The sequence below is a fragment of the Cajanus cajan genome, chromosome 8 (assembly GCF_000230855.2).
Source record: "Cajanus cajan strain Asha chromosome 8, NIPB_CcT2T_4, whole genome shotgun sequence".
NCBI classification, from domain to species: Eukaryota; Viridiplantae; Streptophyta; class Magnoliopsida; order Fabales; family Fabaceae; genus Cajanus; species Cajanus cajan.
In genome coordinates, this window is record NC_138524.1 from 8528581 (window position 1) to 8549320 (window position 20740).

Sequence of the window (20740 nt, forward strand, 5' to 3'; positions counted from 1 at the left end):
TAAATTATATGTTTATAAGAAAATTATTAAAAATAATAAATAACATACTTTATTTACTTATCATAAAATATTTTAAATAATTTTAGAAAATATTTTTTTTGAAAGGATCCGTTCAATCCTGTTTTTTGAACTGATTCTTAACTAGTTTTATTTTTATTTTTTTATTTATTGATTTTGAGTCAATTCATCCCATTCTTGACTAGTTCTTTTATAATCTAATTTTGTGATTTTTATGATCAATAAATTGATCGATTCCTAATTTGATTGGTCAAATCGATCGGTTTGATCCAATTTTGATAACATAATTAATAAGTAATGAAAATTTACATGACAAATTGACATGATTTATCATGATTTTTCAATTTAGTTACATTTTCAATTTAATTACAATATTTGGTAATATGCTGACTATAAGAAGGTGATCTTTACACCTCCAACTTATTAATTGAAAGATAAGAATGAAATTTACATGATTGTGTTTGTGGTGGCTCTCCAAAGTTACCAAATAAATGGAGAGGAAAGGGATATTGTCATGGTTCAAGAATTAATCCTTCTATATTTTGTACACTCGAAGTGTTATAGGGGATTGATTAAAAACAACAAAGAGAAATATACATTTATATTGTCAACAAATACTGGAATTCATAGTCATAGGGAATCTTTTCAATAATGGTAGAAGCCTTGACATTATTGTGGCCTTTAAAACAATCCACCATTGATTTTCTTAGAGTCCCAGAAGTAGGTAACTGGTTGCATACCCACTCCACCAGTGAGTCTGTGTCTGCTGCAAAATCAAGCATGTTTCTGAGGAGGAGCTCTGGAAACGCTATCCTTTTGGTGCTAGTCGCAAGAATTGAGGCCTGAAGATAGTCTAGTTTTGATTTTTCTAACTCAGATGTAACACCATCTGCTGTGTATATCCTTACCTGCACGAAGTGCATATATATCAGTCCCTTTAATTGAAAGCATAATTTTCAGTTTGCAAAAAACATAGCTGATGCCTGATGGTCAAGTAATTATAGGCTCTAATATCATCTTAAAAAAATATAGTTATGTATCTAATTCAATCTCACAAACTTGACTTGAGAGGTGAGAATAGACCATTATGTCATATTACTGGTTAATATGAAATTTTTAACATTCATCATTTTATTTCTCTTTTATATTATCTCTATCACTTCTTTCCAATTGTACATCCCAAAATGAGTGTGCATTTATTATTACTCTTTTTGTTTTATCAGTCAGCCACACATTCTCTTTAATACCTTCCTTTCTATACACCAGAGATATGTTTTATCATTATCTAAAAAAAAAAATGGTTTATCCTATATACCCTTTTGAAAGTAGAGATCCTAAACGAGGTTTTGACTATCTTATTTTAGTTTAACATGTTTCAGGAACTCGGATATACATCAAAAGGTATCAAACTTTCTTGATGTATATATATTCTCTATTATTGTGGACAATTTAACTGAGTTTATAGAAATTAAATTAATAATAATAATAGATAGTGTTATTGGTAGTTATTATGAGGGAAGAAGCACATAGATGTGATCTTGAGGTCAAGGACTTACAGCTGGAGAAGAACGTGTTCCACAACAGAGAGCAAATGTGACATTAGGATCTATAAACTCAAGTCCATAAAGTTCACGGACAACCGATTCTTTCTCCTCCCATTCACCCTTTCGCTGTACCTAAAACATAGTTTTGGAGATATAATAATTGTTTCTGTATTTAAAAGAACAAGAAGAAACCAACAGACTATGTTTATTGTTTACCTCTTTCATGTTAGAAATATCTCGTTTCCTCAATATGAAATGCTCTATTGCTTGAGCATTTATTGTGTTGCCTCCTACATTGAGGGTGGCCTGCACAGAAGCAAATTGAATATTAAAGTGTCGTCTGGTTTATCCTAGAAAATATTTAGTTAAAAGATATGTTTAAAATTTGCATAATTGCACTTTTGTGACTTATATTACAATTTTAATACTTAATTTTTAAAATTACATATTTTGTCACTCAATCGATTATTTACATCTTTTATATATTACATCAAACAATAACTTATAGAATGAAAAATGTGTGAAAATTTTAAAATTAAGTAATAAAATGTACAATTTTAAAAATTTGACAACAAAATTCGAAAGCTTGTCAATGGCGAAAACTGCAGTTAAGCCTTAAAATCTTTATACTATCAAGATCAGGACAGAGACCAAGACACAACAAACAAGATAAGTAACAAATATATCAAGATTTTTAGCCTACCTTGTTCATCAACGCAAGTAATTTTTCTGGGGTGGATGGCACTCCATACTGGATAAATCCCTGAAACAAACAACACATTAATCATTGTGCTAAAATCTCAGTCATCAGATTGGTCATAATCTTATGTTACAACAAAGATAATTAAAGAAAACTTAAAAAGGAAAAGGGAAATTTCTACTATACATGCATGATACAAGCATTGTACACGTTGATCCAGAAAGCTAACTTCTGTTGGTTTGTAAGGCTTTTCAAGTCAACTGTTTGAAGATTGCTCATCAAGATCCTGCAGACCACAAGAAACAAAATGTTACTCTGAATTTTGTAGACTTTCCCTTGTACCACTTCATTGTCTAGTTGAACTTGCATAGTTGTCAATATTTTCGTTCTTCTCATAAATGTACACATCATCCATGCCGTACCTTAACTTCCTCAGTAATGGTATAGAGGACGGACTCGAGATGAACTTGGGATCCATAGAGCTAGAGGTGAATATAACCAAGTTCTTATAAGGACCAATGTCCCTTGGAATGGACTCTTCTGTGTTAAAGATACCATAAGGGTCTTGCTGCCTTGATTCTTTTTGCAACAGGAGGCTTGGTTTTGGGTTTGATCCAGTGTCCACCCTGAAGCTTCTTGAGCTTAAAGAGGAGTGCACAGACCTAGAAACGGGCCCTGATTTCTCCAATTCCATTGCTCTTGATGTTCTGAGTAGTCTTACATAGATGAAATTCAAACACTTCATGATACTCTCAGATAGCTTGTTGGGTTGCCACTTCAGGTCATTCTCTTCTGACAGAAGTGGATCCAGTAGCGATCTAGTTGGGAGATCCAAGTACATCTCTGGATTGCGTTCTCTCAGCTGAAAATAGTAAAGAAATTGCAAATTAGCAGGTTCACACTGTTGGCAACAATATCCATTCCAAGTTACGTCGAGTCTTTTTAAATTTGATTGACTTAGATAACCATGCCATTGGTGTTAAATATTATTGGTATTGTTCATTTCTAATCTTTACTAAAGAACCTGATTAATTACATTTTCTCTATCTACAAAACTTAAATATGAGATCTTATTTAACTGGATCAAGTCTAATTTTATTTGGACTAATAACTCTTTAGCTCTCCAATTAATCTTATTTTGAAAGTCTCCATAAGGAGCATAAAATTTTTTCTCTCTCTTTACAACGGTTTCATACTAGGAAAAAAACTATCATATAGTTTTGAATAACCGTGTTCATGATTTCAACTAATATGTGATATGTAACTTAATAGTTGAGTCTTATTTATTAATTAAATTACATAACACATGGAGATTTATCATAACCATAGACACATACTAGTCATGAACCAATAACCATATAATAGTTTCTTCATACTAAGCATATGTCCAAAAACAAATTTTAATTGAGGAAAATGAAGCTAAAAACATGAATGTGAAAATGGTCATACATACCTTGGGTGATGGATGGCGGGGGTCACGCATAGGTGAGGGAGGCTTTACTATGCCATTTTTTCTTGGAAGTCTTTCTTGAAATTTCACATCTTCTTGGAACTTAGTTTCTTTCTGTTCGACAGAAGTTTTGAAAAATCCCGTTTTGTCATTAAGGCTGAAGTCATTGAGATTATAATCGCCCTTTATAGCTTTGCTTATGAAATGCAAGGCCTTGGTTTCAAATGCCATCCTTTCTTGAACACTTCTCCGAATAGGACTAGGATTTGGAACCGGTGAAGTTGATAAATGATTGTTGGAATTGCTCAAATTCCCTTGATTCCACGTTTTAGGCTTTGATTCCTTAGTAACTTCTTGTTCATGTTTCAAACCAGCTTGGAGTTGGCTTATTTGGCATTCAAGTCGTGCTATCTCACCCTCAACCATAACTAGCTCAGCTAAGAGTTCTCTCATCTGAACAATTGCATAGTTAATGTTAAACCATGTTTGTGCCAACTTTGTTAAAAATTTCCCATCTAAGTTATGAATTTGAAGTAAGAAGATATATACAAAGAGAAAAAGTTATGAATTTTTATTACTTTCCCACTTTATATATATCACCTCATTTCAAAATCTAAACTTTTGTACAAACTAAATGTGCTGCAGCACAGTATTTAATTGAGATAAATTAAAACATTTTAACTTTATAGACTTTTATAATTGAGAGGCCACCCACATACATCATGCATGTGTGGTGCATTTGACTTATTGTTCTATATATTAAGCCCATATCCATAGCTCGATACTTCCAAAGCAAACGGATAAACCCATAGGACTTACCACATGATATTAATTTGAATAAAGAGGTCTAGCACTCTAGAATAAAAATAGCAAATTGCGATCGATCGAGTTAGGGATTATATTACCTTAGGTGGAAGAAAATTGGGAATTGATATCGATGACCCATTTGGTCTATTATGAACCATCTCCAAAATCTCATGAACCTTTTCTTCTTGGTCCAACAACCTTTGAAGCATAGCGACCTGTTTATCAAATTAAAAAATTATGTAATTTTCTCAATGAGTGGAAAATGTCACGTATATCCGTGAACAGAACATGTATTTCCCAAAATTTTCCTCATTAAATATATGCACTTAAATTGTCAAAAAGGTTGAATATCTAAACTATATGAATATGCACAAATTTTCCCATTTGAGGCTGTGCCTTTGATGAGGGGTATGGTTCTCATTCACTGCCCGTCCTCTCCATTGGCGAAAATAGGAAACCTATAGTTCCAAAGTTTGTACGAAAGAATTGCTATACTTTGACATAATCATGAACACCCAATAGCTTTTTCAAAAGGATCGAGAGCGATACTTTTTCACTCCCATCTTGATTGACTAATAAAAGTATTGGTTGCAGTTGCGGAGAATCATCTTAGAAATGGTATGCCTAAAATCTATAGAGAACCATGCTCTACGATGATCAAAAGAATAATGTAGTTCATAATTTTGGTTATGGGTGACGTTAAATAGCATGCATCAAGATAACTAGTCCCAATAGGTAGATCAAGAATTTGCTATTTCTTGTGCAAATCATAATTAATAAAAACATAGACTTGAGCCTATAAAATCACTTGTAAATTGAGAATTATTTTTTACTTACATATATTCTATTTTGATCATATTATTAAATGTGAGACTTTTAATACATAACAATATAGTTATATATTACTTTTTGCTTATCAAATAAAGAAAAAATTCATGTCAAGATCTTTGAAATGAATCATAACTTAGAAAAATGAGCATGCAACAATTACATATAAGTATGGACAGTTTTTGAACTTAGAATTTATGATTTATAAGGTAGAGTTAAACTCTAATAGGTTTTTTTCCAGAGAAATTAAGTAACTTAAGAGCTAGCTTCTCATCGTTCGTGAGTGTGTGTGTGAAGGGAGAGTACATTCATTCAACATGGTGATTAGAATTTGCCATCTAAATTGTTTAGTACGTATAAATACATATGCTTACCTCTCTTTCAAGCTCCTCTCTCTTTTGCCGCCCGGTAATTTTCTTTTTCCTCTGCAAGCAAAGAAAAAGAAGGAGAAAAAGCGTTTTAGCAAAGTGCACACATTTCTTGTTATCTGAAATCCTGAACGGGGGAGGAACTGAATATAAACAACTGCATTGCTTTATCAAAGAAGACAAACGAAGCATGTAATAATAAAACTAGAAAAACGACCCCCCTTCACTCACCAACCAAAACAAGAAGAATTAAGAAAAAAGACAAACAAAAACGAATAATCCACATATATGTCTTCATTCTAAATACTATATGCCATGCATGTACTGATTGGATTAATTGTCTTATATATAATATATATAATAGATGACATTTACATATAGGAAAACAACAATATTAGCAATGCATGCCTATGCATATGGAACAATTTTCTTACAACTATACATTAATAAAGATTAATTATCAGAAGAGTTAAAACCATGTATGATCGATGATGGTAATGAAGATAATTAACATATGGTTTTAAATTGCGGTTTGCAAACCACATTACACAACGGATTACACTACAACCGCAACCATAACTATTAGAACCATGTAACAGACTTACAATGATCTCAGAGGGAGAGTGAAGTGATGATGAGAATTCTACATGAGGGTCCATGGAGGTGCAGCCAAGCTTGAAGGGACTCCAACGCCTAGAAGAGACATTAAAACAAAAAGGGAATGAGGGGGTGTCAGGTTCATGGAAATAGTAGTAGTGTTGGTGAGGGGGTGATGACACAATCTTGGGGCTAAAGAAAGAGGTTCTAGGGGTTGATGTTGGAGTTGGAGTTTCTGAGTGAATAAGACACAAGGGGATTTTGGTTTTGTAGTGTGATTGAGAAGATGAGAGGGAGCTTTCAGCAGGGTGTTCATGAAGTTGGTTCAGGCAGTGAGATAATAACCGTCTTTGTTGTGGTTGTGGATGCTGGTGGGAGTGGGACATCATGCACAGAGAAAAAAAAGAGAGGGTGATGTTTGGTTTCTTGGCGTAGCTTGCAATTCTGGTTTGATTTTTGAGAGTTAGCTACCGGTGATGACCTGCTATTGGTGCATTCCCATACTAAGTTCCTTTCTAATTACATGACTTCAATTAAAGGTAGCCTCCTCAGTTTCTACTTTATAATTTATATAATTCTCGTTTGGTTGGTTGGTTGATGTAAAGGTTCCTTTTGTAGTTTGTACTCATACACTAATTAACAAGTGACAAATTATGGTGATATATATTCCCCACCACAATTGCAAGGATAGTTTTCTTTCTACTATTTCTTTCTTTCTTAATTATTATATTTTATGGTTTTACGAGTTTTATAACTAAACTTTTAAATTTACATATTTTGTCATATTAAAAAATTTACAAATTTAATCTTCTTATTAGGTGATCATCTAACATAATTAATTAACTACAAATGTAATATATTGATAACAACATAATATATAAATTATGGTCAATATATCATATTAATAATCATTTTATATTAACGATCGATCAATTAGTAATATCAAATAATTAATTAATAAGATAAAAAAATTTGTAAATTTTGAAAATTTAGATGTTATAATGTACAAAATAAAGTAGCAAAATTTAGATGGTATAATGTACACAAAATTTATTTAATCATAAATGTCCTTTTAAATACATAAATCTAATGATAAATGTACCGATTACATATATTAAGACACATCATTATTGTGTTGCTCCTATGTTGTTTCATATATCAACCGATAAGAAGTAAAATTAGAGGGAAATTGCTATGGTACCTATGATAATTGAAGGGTTTTGGTACCTCAAATTATGTAAATAAATAAATTTTAAAAAATAAATTTAAAATAACATAAATTTTAGATCAAAAATTTGTAGAAGATGAATCAATCAAAAAGACTAATTTAAAAAAAATAATCAAAAGGTTAATTTTCATAACAAATTTTATTTATATGTGACAGAATTAAAAAATTAAAAACAAAAAATATAATAATATTATAAAAATATTAAAATAAGAAAAAAAATAATAAATAATATAATTGAAAAACTAATTTATACAATAAATTAAAAAAATTAACACTAAAAAAATTAAAATGTATTAACAAAATATTAATATTAAATTATTTAATTATAATAGATGCTATATTAAGATAAAATTTAAAAAATATAAAAATAATTTAAAATATAAATTTTTTTATAAAAATAAATTATTAAAAATAGTAAATTAAAATAAAAATAAAACAGGGTAGCGTAGAGTTTTCCAAATTAGAGAGGCAATTGGATCCAGTTTTTTGGTTAGGTTTGTTGATATATATACAGAGATTTCATTCACTCCCATTCACCTATAGAAAAATAGCTGCTTTTAGGGAATGAAGGGGAAAAAATAATCCACTCATGAGAGATTGGTGCCCATGCTCTCGTGTCACACACTGTTTAATCCCTCACATCTGGACCATGCTATGTTCTATTTTGTTTCGTCATGCTATAGCAGACCTGGCTATGCTGGTAATATTTATTTTTTATTTATCTGTTAAGTTTAGAGAGGGTTAACTGTTTTTCACATTTTTTATATAAGGTAATTAAAAGCAGTAAAAAGAATCTAACTGCAATCAATAATCAAGAGATAAATACATTCCTTCAAAAAAGTGATAAATACATCTATAAGACTATAATTTCTTTTGACAATTATATACTTCATTTATTTCTATCGTTTGATTGTCGTTAAAAAATAAAACTGAAATTAATCACCGAGTATGTGATGATTTCATAAACCTTGGCCTATCATCTGTGACTGTCCTGCAGGCTCTATTTTTTTTTTTTCTTTCCAAATTAAATAAAGGTTAAAATGAAACTGGGTTAATTATCATTATTGTAATATGGCTGTCTTTATACGTTGACACGTTTTTGGAGAAACTATGGAAGATTTTGATGCACCAACTGAATTAATGTTAGTGCTTATGAGTAGGATACAAATACTCTTTTTGACTGCTTTATGAAGACTAATTTACTCTATTTTTCTTTACTTTAAAAATAAGCTAAGCTTAGTCAAGACGCTGTAATGATGCACGGGACCGGATTTGGGGGGTGGGTTATTATTGTTGAGAGCTTGAGATTTTTTTTTATTTTCATAATTAAATATTTTAAAGTTTTTATATATTTTTATTTTATTGGTAAATTTGGTTTGTTTTTATTAAAAAAAATAAGTTGTGTAGATAAGTGATGTTTGCTTATTAATTTAGTCAAATTATATTGTTTGCTTTACCTAATTAATGTTTAAACACTTATTATAAGTATTTTTACTGTGTACAAAATTAAATTCATAACTCAAATATATCATATAAGTTTTTGTCCTTTTGTATGTGTGATGCTACATATTTTTTAATTTGAACCTTTATATTTTGTTTAGTCATATACCTCTATTTTTTATGTTATATTTTTAATATGGTATCAAGAGTTTCATTCATCTTTAAGAACCAAGAACCTATGAAAGTGAAAAAAAAAATAGCAAGAAAATCCATACAAAAACCTTCAAAGACAAAAATGGCACAACTACCAAGGTCCAATGCGAAGATAAGCCTTGGCCCCGACAACAGCCAAAATATCCAAGATGATTACAATAAGACAAACATATAGGGAATAAAGGACAACCTTTGCTCAAACCAAAACGAACCTACCATAGAATGACTCGTCATTATTGGTGTTCGAATAGGCTGAGGGTTATCCTTTGAATGTCGATTAAACCGAGAAGTCCAACACAACCTAAACATATCAAATACCGGATAAATCACAGATAATAATATTTAAGAAACCTATGTGTGACTTGATTTTCTTTCTTTTGTGGTAATCGTGTGTGACTTGATATGATCAAAGGTATAACTCCTATTTATTGATATGTCATTTAAAAACTATCATATCATGCCCAAGAATTAATTAGAGGTTCACTCGTCCTAAATTGAACAAATCACAACTCATCAAGCATGAAGCCTAAAATATATGGAAACTTGCTTGATTGGTTAATTCTAAAAGGCGTGGACGGTAACTCAATCGGATGGCGAACATATATATTGAGTTTGTCAATTGTCATTATGTCTTTTAGTACCTAAAAGTGATTGGCTTAGTGTCATCCCAAGTCTTTCGATGCTTGGGATTTGGCTGATGGACTATTGTCACATGTCTTTTAGCATATTTTTTTCTTCTAAAATCACAATTTCATTCATGAATTAATTCACATAATTTTGCGTGTCAAGTGAGGACTTTCGTGTTAAATTAGAGGGAAGATATGTGACACCTTTTACTCCATATATCATAACATAAGAATAATGTAAAATTAGATAACCTGGAGATAATAAATGAACTCAAAATTCATTCAGGTAAAAAACATCACATTATTAATGCAAATTAAACATGACAAAAATAATAAAATTATAAGGGAATTAAAATCGAACTACTCAAACTAAATAACATGAATCAAATACTAACTAGTCCTAACTAATCTCTAGTATCACGTATCCTATCAGAGCAAAATTTAATGTTGAAGTCTAAGCCTCATCACTAACATCCTCAACACCATGTTGATGATCACCAACAAAATTCACAAGAAAACAACACAAAAATAAAAGGAATGGGAAATATTTCACCCTATCTCACAATGCAAGAATGCAAACCAACTAGCCAAACACAAAAATCACATATAATAAGATATAACATACATAATTACACATCATTATATTTAACTCATTCATAGCATAGTAAGCAACAACAAGTAAGAATAAATGCATATGTAATGAACACAAATTACATGTTATCATATATGTGGTGTTATAGTAAAAATATTGCATATCATAGTTTGCATTGTCGCTAGCAACACACTAAAGTAGTCTACTAATACATATCGATCGGGTCACACCCTCTACACATTTTCACTAGAAGGACATAGTACCAGGATCTGGTTGGGATAGCTAAGCCGCATAAGATACATCTCATGCTCACAAGGGTAGGACTCAGACTTCCAAACCGAGTTATCCCCAAAGTTGACTCCAAAGCTTTTACACAATGGACCTTTCTTGGTGGTATATTTCATATCGTGTCCTTAAAAAACACTTTTATGCATATGATGCATGTTAAACATACTCTATGTATAACATTTTACATGACCTCATTAATTCACTGTCAATTAATCCCATATTATAAAATCATCAACAATTTTCAATATAGCAATTAACAATTCAATTGTATCAATTAAATATTAGTAATCAATAGCATAAGAGATCACATCATTATAACTCATACATAGCTTACAAGCATATCAACAACACACTCACATACTACATTCATAACTTAATCTTCTACGATATCGCGTGGTCTAAACACCTTAGCTAGAGCTATATATGCTATTAAGTTTATCTTAATTTTATAAGAAAACTAAACAATTATTTTCAATGTCTATGTTGATTTCAAGAGCTAATTATGTTATCTACTATTTTAAATAAATACAAAATTGCAATGTTTTAGCATAAATGTAACAGTTTGATCTTCGCTCACTAATTTGATCATAACTTGAGTTCTAGACCTCTTTTTAAGTGATTTCAATGAAATTTGAAAGCTAATATCCAGGACTACAACTTTCATGAAGACCATAAAAGCCAATTCGGCCATCTACTTGCTTAAGTAAGTCAATTTTTCACTCAAGCGAGATCAACTAGCTTGAAGCGAGATAAAACTCGCTTGAAGCAAGTACCACCCGAAACTCTCTATTAGGCCTCGCTTGAGTGAGCTTGAATTTGCTTGAAGCAAGATATAGCGAGACTATGGTTGCTTAAAGCGGGATATGATAGTCTTGAATGTGAAATTACATTGTTTATGGGTTTTTAACCTTCCTTACACCATTGACTAACATCTTCAACCCAAATTCAATTAGTAAGAACTCTTCATAGATTATGTTACACTTCTAAAAGACACAGTTTACACATAAATACTTATTCACACTATTTCCTCATACAATCATTAATGCATTCCCTTAGGGTTTCTCACAGGAACTCATAGGAGCACTAAAATAAACAATTACAAGTCAAATTCAAAAATTACTAATACCTTCATACTAATTACATTAATCTGAACATACAAGAAGAAACAGAGAAGATAACGATACATTTGGGGAAAACTCCTTCATACATAGACATACCATGTAGCTATGATTGGAAGTCAATTCCACTACCTAACATACATTCCTACACTCAAAGCGAGATTTTTCACTCTCCTATTATTTGGATAAGCACTAGACAATGAGTACATAACTACGGGGTGATTTCCTTTTCTCTTGTTCTCCGAACTTTGAAATGCAAATGTGCGTGAAAAAAAGGGAAGCGTAAAAATCGATCAAAAATCATTCTTTTTAAAATCCTAACCTCCCTTTAATCTCATAGTTAAAAGAATTAACTATAGTTACAAATTTCTTCCTTTTTAATAAAATATTATAACCTTTTAATAAAATACACTATATTATATATCAAAACATACCAAATGATTAAATAAATATTAAACAACTTATATTAATAAAAATAAAAATACTAAAATTATTAATAAAATACTTATATTATATTTTATGAAAAAACGAGGTGTTACAAGCTTGCTCATAAATAGGATTAGAGTAAAATCACATATAAAATTTTGTTGTCTATTTATTGCTTTTATACGCGTAGAATAAAATGTATGCAAATGAAATTATGTACAATGATTCAAAAGTTGTTTACCTTAATCAACCTCCATTCCTTTTTATTTGTCAAAACTTATTTTTATTTATTTGTTATTTTTAAATTTTAAGATAATATTAATTATTATATTATCAGTTATATCATTACATCTCACCTAATTTTTAATAATTAATTTATATATAAGAATTAATATGCATTCATTATAAAGTAAAGTAAAAGAGAATATAGTAAAAAATATTAAAATCATTCTAAGAAAAAAAAATCTATTACATTTCTTAATTTGTATAAACAATCTTAAAGGACTATTATAAAAGAATAGAAATAATATTATGTAAGTGTCATAGTGGATATAGACATACCACTTTCCAGGCGTCTCAACTTTCAAATTCGCTGGGAATAAACTTTAAAGCTAAAACTAACGTTATAGATAATTTAAGAATTTCACGAATATGGCTTATATTGTAAACATATAAAGACATTGGTTGAACATTTATATGGTTTATAATTCCTTTAACTTTTAAAATCAACTACATAGGGTGCCATAAATAACTTACATACTTTTTTAAAAAATAGTACAATTTTTTTTTCTAGTTTAACGAAATGAGCTGAAATGTGTTCACAACTTCATACTATAGCATTAACGTACAATTTATTGCATCCAATAAAGAATTTTTGAAAAATAGAACTATTCAAAATTTTACAAACTACTATAAACTCATTCACTTCCAACATTTTTATTCCTAAATTTATACTATTCATTCTTTGCAATAAAAAAAAACACACACACACAATACGGTTACTTAATTTAAAATCTTGATTTTTTTTACAATGATCTTTTCTTAAAGTCTCTCAAGAATGATTATAAAAGTACAAAGTGTTTCTTTCTCCTACTAATATCATAAAAAAAAATGATTTTGTTGCCACATCAAATTATGAAGTAATGAATGATAATAAACTTAAAATTGTTGAAGATTAGCCTTATATGCACAGATTGTTATTGAAACATATTCAAAACTAATAATTATGTTGAAAATGACAACTTGGTGAGAAGAGGTATCTTTTAAGCAAGTATAACACTACATTATCCACATCTAACAATTACCAAAACTTGCTCTAATAATCTGTTGTCCATACCAAGATACAACCAATGTCATGTTATTTAACACACTTGTGGAGCACAGACCATAGGTTGTAGCACTAGCCAGAGTTTTGGACATTCCATCTTTAATTTCTCATCAAGAACATAAAAAAGAAACTAGAGCAATTGAAGTGTTGAAACTATTTCTTCTGGAAGGTTATCATACAAAAAAATGCGAGCATGCGACTAATTATTCCCATTATGATAAGAAGGCCTAAACATTGGTACCAATGTTTAAGATCATAGCCATAAGAATAGAGCGCACCACATCGACTTATCAACCAAACTCCAGCATATCTGCATGGCAAAAATCATCTTAAAAAAATCAGCCTATGAAAACATCAAGAGATAAATCAACATGCATTGATAAATACATGTCGAACCTTTTAGCATTTGATATTACAAATGCTTCGAGAGCCCACTTTGTGTAGCACAGGTCAGATAGATATTTCACATATTTGCTATCTTCATTATTATAGGTTGCTACAAGAGTCAAAACTACTGGAAGTAACACTGACCACTGCATAATACAACAAAATAATTAACTTGTAACTAAGACATGAAAACATCACCTAAAGTGGAACAAGATTTAAATGCTCACCAGTTGGGCTGGACCTGGTTGAAAAAATATTGCTAACACATACGCTATGCCAGTGACACAATAGACTAAACACAATAGAACCATGTAGTTATCTGTGACTGAGGATCTTGGATTATTGAAGAAATAAAACATGGAAAGGTAAACCAATGGCTTGATAATTGTGCTAAAATGGTCAACAGTATCCTTTGAAAGAAAGTAAGCCAAACTACTCATCCCTGAGGAACTTTCTCGCCAGTAGTGCAACTTATCCAATGAGAATGATCTCAAAGCCGCAATCTTAGAAAGAAGTGCTGAAAATAAAACATTATTAGATCACAAAATGTGTAACTTGATAACAATAACAAATAACATAAATAGTTTAAATTCTATAAGAAAATTATTTCAGTTTTGGTTTCTATAAAATTGTTTTATTATTATAGTATTTTTTATCTTTTTAGTCCTTACAAGATTGCTAAGTTTTCATATAGGTCCCTCTAGATGTTCACTTTAGTCTATTATTTTTTATAAAAAAAATACGAATATGTTTTTCAATGCATCATTTTGTCACATTATTGGTGAATAGATTAAAATTGTAAATTTTATAGGAACAAAACAAAAGCAAAAAGTTATTATAGGAACTAAAACCATAAAATGATTATATTATAAGGATAAAAAAACATGACAAATTTAGATGAAACTTACATACTGCTATTACAGTGTATGTGTAACCAGTTGCTCCAAATGATTCATCACTCACTTTGGCAAGTGTTCCTAAGCAAAGGCCAGCTAGTAACAAAATCAAAAAATCCACAGCTTGTGTTCTAGCTTCTCTTAGTCGTTGCTTACCAACTCTGCAAGGAAGCAAGAGTAAATAAAAAAATGACAAATAGTTGACTATTTTCCTCTTTTTGGTAATTTACCTTCCAAGAAAGTATTTATACTGGTTGAACACTCCTGGTGTTATCCGATCAGACAAATCGTTTGAACTTAAGAAGTTAAGATGAAGAATATCCTTCTTCATCTCAACATTGCACTTTACATCCTGCCAAAGTTCTCCAGCAAATGAAGGTGCTTCTTCATCATTTTGTGGAAGAGATGCTGCTCCATGTGATGAACCTTCACCACTTGGGGTTGTCATTCCTTCAACACTTTGTAGCATATCCATGGGTACAGGGTACCCATTATGAAGCATCCATCTAACAGGTAGTTGTTTATAGGTCACTCCTAAGCTTGGGCTTAATTTTACTATTCCTTCTAAAATGTCAATGAAGTAATCTGGAGGGTTGACACGATCAGGGACATTAATGCCCATGCTAGAAAAATACTCTTCCACTTTGTTTACTGGTCCATGATACACTGTAAGACCTCCTTTTGCAAGTAGTATAAAATCATCAAACATCTTGAACAAGGTGTAACTAAAGATCACACAAAAAAGAACAAAACAAATGTATTATTTTCGGTAAGTGAGTCCACTGTGTGGTAGATATTAAACTAGTAAGCATCAACCACTTTAGTTACCGAATTTTTCTAAACCTTTGTTTAGTTAGTAACTTTGCAAAATGAAATTACCTCGGTTGGTGAAGGACCATACAAATGTTTACTCCTTCTAGAGCTTCACGTCTAAGAGCTCTAAGCAATAGTTGAGAAGATGAACTATCCAAACCAGATGTAGGTTCATCCAAAATTAGAAGGGAAGGTTCCATAACCATTTCCAATCCAACGTTTACTCTTTTCCTTTGACCTCCAGAGATTCCTCGTTTCTCCACTGTTCCAACTAAGGAATCTCTTATTGCTTGTAGGCCTAATGACTCAATGACTCTTTCAACCACCAACACTTTTTCTTCTTTTGGTAGATCAGCAGAAAGTCTACAATAGCACAAATATATTAAAAAAAGTGAGAGGGAAAAAGTTAATAGTAAGAAAATTTGTTCAATATAATTATATAACCTTTTAATCTATAGGATGTTAAAACATACTTATTAAACATGAAATCTCATGACAGAGAATAAAATGTTTAACATATATTATAATCGAAGAATATTAGGAATATATTCTATAACACATTTTTCTTAACACACTTACTTTTATTGATTATAATTTATTGAAAATTATAAAATTACTATATAAAATTGTTAGAACTCAAAAAATTGTGTTTTTAAATAAATTTCAATTAATTAGAGACTGTATGTATATAAGTGTGTCAGATTATATATGTGATGTTAGATTTTCTCATTATAATTATACCTGCATCTAGCACTGAACCATAGATTCTCCTCCACTGTCAAATTGCCATGCACAATATCATCTTGTGGCACAAAGCCAATGATTTTCTTGTATGAACGGATAGATGATTCTTTACCATTTACAAGAACTTGGCCAGTTGTGTGACATCCAGTTGCTTTTCCAGTTAAAGCAGAAAGAAATGTTGTCTTACCAGCCCCAGATGGACCCATTACTGCTGAAACTCTACCAGGATATAATTTACCAGTCACACATCTCAATAGATGTTTGTTTTTCCCTTTCAAAGTGAGGGTTAAATCTTTAAAAGCAACCTCAATGGTAGGTCTTTTTCTTATCTCAATATCACTGGCCATTGAAATTACTCCAGAAAAGGTTAAGTTTTTGTTTTGTTCTGCTAAAGCCTTTTCCTTCTCAATTTGACCATATGCATACTTAAAAATTTGACTTTGAGTATGTAATTGCTTACCCCTTGGTGCTTGCTTTTTGACATTTTTATCACCTATTTGAACATTAAACCCTTCTGGATTATCAGGATTTTCTTCAATATCATTTATTATTTTTGAAAGGTTGTTTTTGTCCTTTTTCTTTCCTTTTGTTGCACCCATACCTCCTGTTGTTGCAGGTGGTAAGGCAGAATCTGAATGTTTAGAACCAAAACCTTTCAAATCTGACTTCTTTGAAGGTTTGCGAGAAAATGTACGTGATAATTGTGATTGCAATCCTACTGCATGCTTTTTAGCAATATCTTTTGCAGATTTCCATTTTTCACGTGCTTGTGATTCTCTTACACTTTGAGCAGCTCTTTCTCTTGATTTTGCTTGTCTTCTTTCCCGAGTTGCAAGAACTTGGTCAGAACAATTGTATATGATAATAAGCAAAAAACACAAGCCAGCCTGTATTGAAAATTTAAGAGTTAGTTTAATTGGACCATGAGAGACAGACCTGTATCTTAAACATGCTACAATTCTAAGTTGAATTCTGCAATGATCTTAATTCATTGCCTCTAAAATACATAAAGTTACCCTTAAAATTCAAAAATATAAAAAAAGTAAATTCTATTATTGTCATTGAAAAACTGCTAATAAAGAGGTGTATCATTAAAAAATGTTTAGAGGTAGAAAATAAACTAACCTATTCCAAGTTAAATTAGTCCCCTTGATATAAGAGGTGTAGCGTACAACCAAAAATGAAGAGAGAAACTTAAAAGTCTTTCTCAAATAAGACAAAAAAACAAAACCATGATTCACTTTTCACAGTGACATTGTTGTTTGTTGTATGTATATAATAGTTACATAACTTAATCATGAGCAATGAAACTTTTAAATATTACTCACAAAAACCAATACACCATATGCAGTAATGTTTTGATTTGCTGACTCAGGCTCACAACTTGCCAGCCTGAAACACCCTGGTGAAGAAAAAAATAAAGAAAAGAGTAATGTTCATTAGAATTATTATCTTACGCCATTTATACCAGATTTTACACCCATGGTAGCCAACAAATATTTAGTTCTACTGCATATATAAAATTAGCATAATGACTATCAAATGAATAATAGATACATCAAGCAATAACAAAAGAAAGTATCTTTAAGAGTAACATCTTAACATTTATTCAAGTCCTTTATACGAGATTACTTAATAGTTAATACATAATTAAACACCTAACAGTTCACCCCTACATTCACATTATACAACCAGAGAACATAGAGAAGGAAAATGACCACAAAAAGAATGTGATTGCAATTAAATTCAATTCACAATAGAAATCAAATAATAAACTAGAAGAACTTACGCTCCTGAGTAGTAGAACCTGTTCTGCAATAATACCTAAAATTCATACACAAAAGTAGTTTAGAGTAATATACAGATGATGGCTTTTATCATGAGAATAAACAATAAGCAAAAATATGTTGGAAGATTTTTAGAAGAATATAAGTAAAAGCATCATAGAGGCAATGAGAAACCAAATGACTAGATATAAATTTAAACAAGTTCTAAAACTAAAAGTTTAGGTATAGATATTAATACCCCTTATTGCAAGGATTTTTTACGATTGTAGAAGGACAAAATGATCCTGCTGAACAGAATACCTCACTACTACTCGTAATATCTGCCCAGATATCTGCCCCACCACAAGTATGGTTAGGCTTTCCAGGAGGTAGTTGATAACGATATCTGCATATTGATTCTGTTGATAAATATTAAAGTATGCCAAAAACAAAAACGTAGAACAAGTAAAACCAAAAAGGAAGGACTTACGGTTCACATACTCCACTAGTTTTATTAAGGTTTGCACGTGGACAATAAGAGCCCAATGGGCAAGCTTCAATAGTAAACAAAGAAAGGAAACAAATGAAAGAAATTAGAACATTCAAACACGTTATTTAACATGACTACATATATAAAAATTCTCTTTTGTTTGAAGATATCAAAGTCAATCACATTAGATAAAAGCAATTAATGATAGAATAGAAGCTATAGAACATAATCAATCGTACGTGAATGAAAAATACATAGAAAAAATGAAAGAAATCTAGTGTTGAGATGGTTGTTGTTGCATAAGCATAAATGCTTACGTATCATGCATGTGAGACCACGAGGGCAAAAGAAACCTTCACAACAAGGTAGGCATTCGATAGATCTAGTAGGTATATCCTTTTTGTTACTATTGATGTCTACTTTCTCGTTAGCTTTACAACCCCATCCAGGTTCGCAACCATCAACCCATGAGCTCAAGTTACAATTTTTATTGGGCTTCAAGAAGCTTTTGGTTCCTGACTTGTCTCCGTTTGCAAAACTTTGAGCATAAGCTTCCATTTCCCCTCCTGTGCATACGCGTTGTGTAATATCTCCTAAAGTGTCACAAAAAATAAAAACAAATTATCCCAAAAACTAATAAATAAATAAAAACATGAGAACAGAACGATGATTCATGGTGGTATCACAAAATAAACAATAAAAAACACACACACATCCATTTGCACATATGTTTTTTTTTACGTATGTTCATACACAATTAATCATCAATGTTGATATGATCATATTAAATCTTTCTATATGTGCTAATATTTTGTATATATGCATTTTCTTGTATATTTATCATTTTTCAATATAGAAATACCTTAAATTCGAGTCAGTTTTAATGATGGAAGTAATTAAGTACCTTTCATTTCTTGGGCACACATAGTCAAAAAGGTAAGATCTTTGGTGAAATTGAACGCCCCATTCCAATCAGCATCGCTAAAGGGAGAAAGAAAGAAAAACGATACCCATCAAGTATGCGATATATTTGAATCAACACTAGAAAACAAGAAAAAAGGTATTTTGTACATAGTTTGTGATTAAAATGTTAATGATGGGACTCACACATCAACTATGCAATAACCCAATTCTTTTTTTATTGCACTCTTGAACAAAGTTGTATAATTTGACAAGCTGCGATAAATTTCTTGGGCAAATATTTCAAAGCCAGCACCACTACTACTCTGACAAAAAACTGGCCGTGGCCCAACAATAATGCTTATTAATACAACAACTACAACAAAAGGAACCTTCCCTGGCTTGTTAGGAAGATTCATCGCCATATTTATTTATTTACAATATGGAAGGTTTATTGATATCAACACCAAGGGAAAAAATTATAGGTACAACGGGTTGGATTCATGATGAAAATGGATTGACGAGCAAATAAGCATAATGACAAAGAGAGGATGAGATGACAATGAAGGATTTGGAACCAGATAGTAAATGGAGAGAGAGAAAGAAAGCGCAAGAGTTGGGTATTCGCATTTTCCAATGAAGAAATGGTGACAAAGAGGAAGAGTTGGCGATGTATAGGGAAACAACATTTACTTATACTACTATCAAAAAATTGAATAAATTTTACATAGCCTATAAATCAACGAATGAAAATTAATGTATACAAAACATGTGCACTGGTACTAGGATTATGATGCAATTAGGACAAGTGTCACACCCACAACTTAGTTTCTCTAAATGACATATGACATATTTGCAACTTCACAGTGCACCATTTTTTTTTTCTTTGATACAAGCATTTTAACATTTTCATTGAACCTTCTTAGATTTTTTTTTTTTTTTTTTTTTTTTTGCAATGCGCGACTTATATATACATTTTATTTTTATATGACTATTAAATTTGTAGATTAAATGTTAATATTTTATGCAAAGTTTTATTCGTGCATGATTCAGTTTTCTTTAATTTGAAGTTTTTGTTCACATAGAATGTAAATAATAACTATCATGTAAAAGTTTTCATTTCATATATCATATCATTTAAATAATAATATGATTTCATTTAAATTTTCAATTG

At 30.7% G+C, this 20740-nt stretch overlaps 2 protein-coding genes across 2 annotated transcripts; both read right to left on the minus strand.

The window, feature by feature from the left end:
* Positions 1-402: 402 nt before the first annotated feature.
* Positions 403-6819, minus strand: LOC109790068 (electron transporter, putative (Protein of unknown function, DUF547)). The gene is made up of 10 exons (XM_020349165.3): positions 6321-6819; positions 5722-5772; positions 4618-4734; positions 3716-4165; positions 2685-3124; positions 2449-2548; positions 2266-2325; positions 1779-1868; positions 1575-1694; positions 403-926 (listed from the first exon to the last, which is right to left on the minus strand). The coding sequence occupies exons 1-10, from the start codon at positions 6699-6701 to the stop codon at positions 618-620; spliced, it is 2118 nt and encodes a 705-aa protein (XP_020204754.2). The 5' UTR covers positions 6702-6819; the 3' UTR covers positions 403-617.
* Positions 6820-13390: 6571 nt separating this feature from the next.
* ABCG28 (ABC transporter family protein) lies at positions 13391-20239 on the minus strand. The gene is made up of 14 exons (XM_029269583.2): positions 19774-20239; positions 19571-19647; positions 18984-19259; positions 18667-18730; positions 18436-18582; positions 18200-18234; positions 17739-17812; positions 16408-17297; positions 15733-16029; positions 15084-15578; positions 14866-15014; positions 14185-14474; positions 13967-14103; positions 13391-13880 (listed from the first exon to the last, which is right to left on the minus strand). Exons 1-14 carry the CDS (start codon positions 19989-19991, stop codon positions 13724-13726), a joined length of 3306 nt encoding a protein of 1101 aa, XP_029125416.2. The 5' UTR covers positions 19992-20239; the 3' UTR covers positions 13391-13723.
* Between the last annotated feature and the right edge of the window lie 501 nt (positions 20240-20740).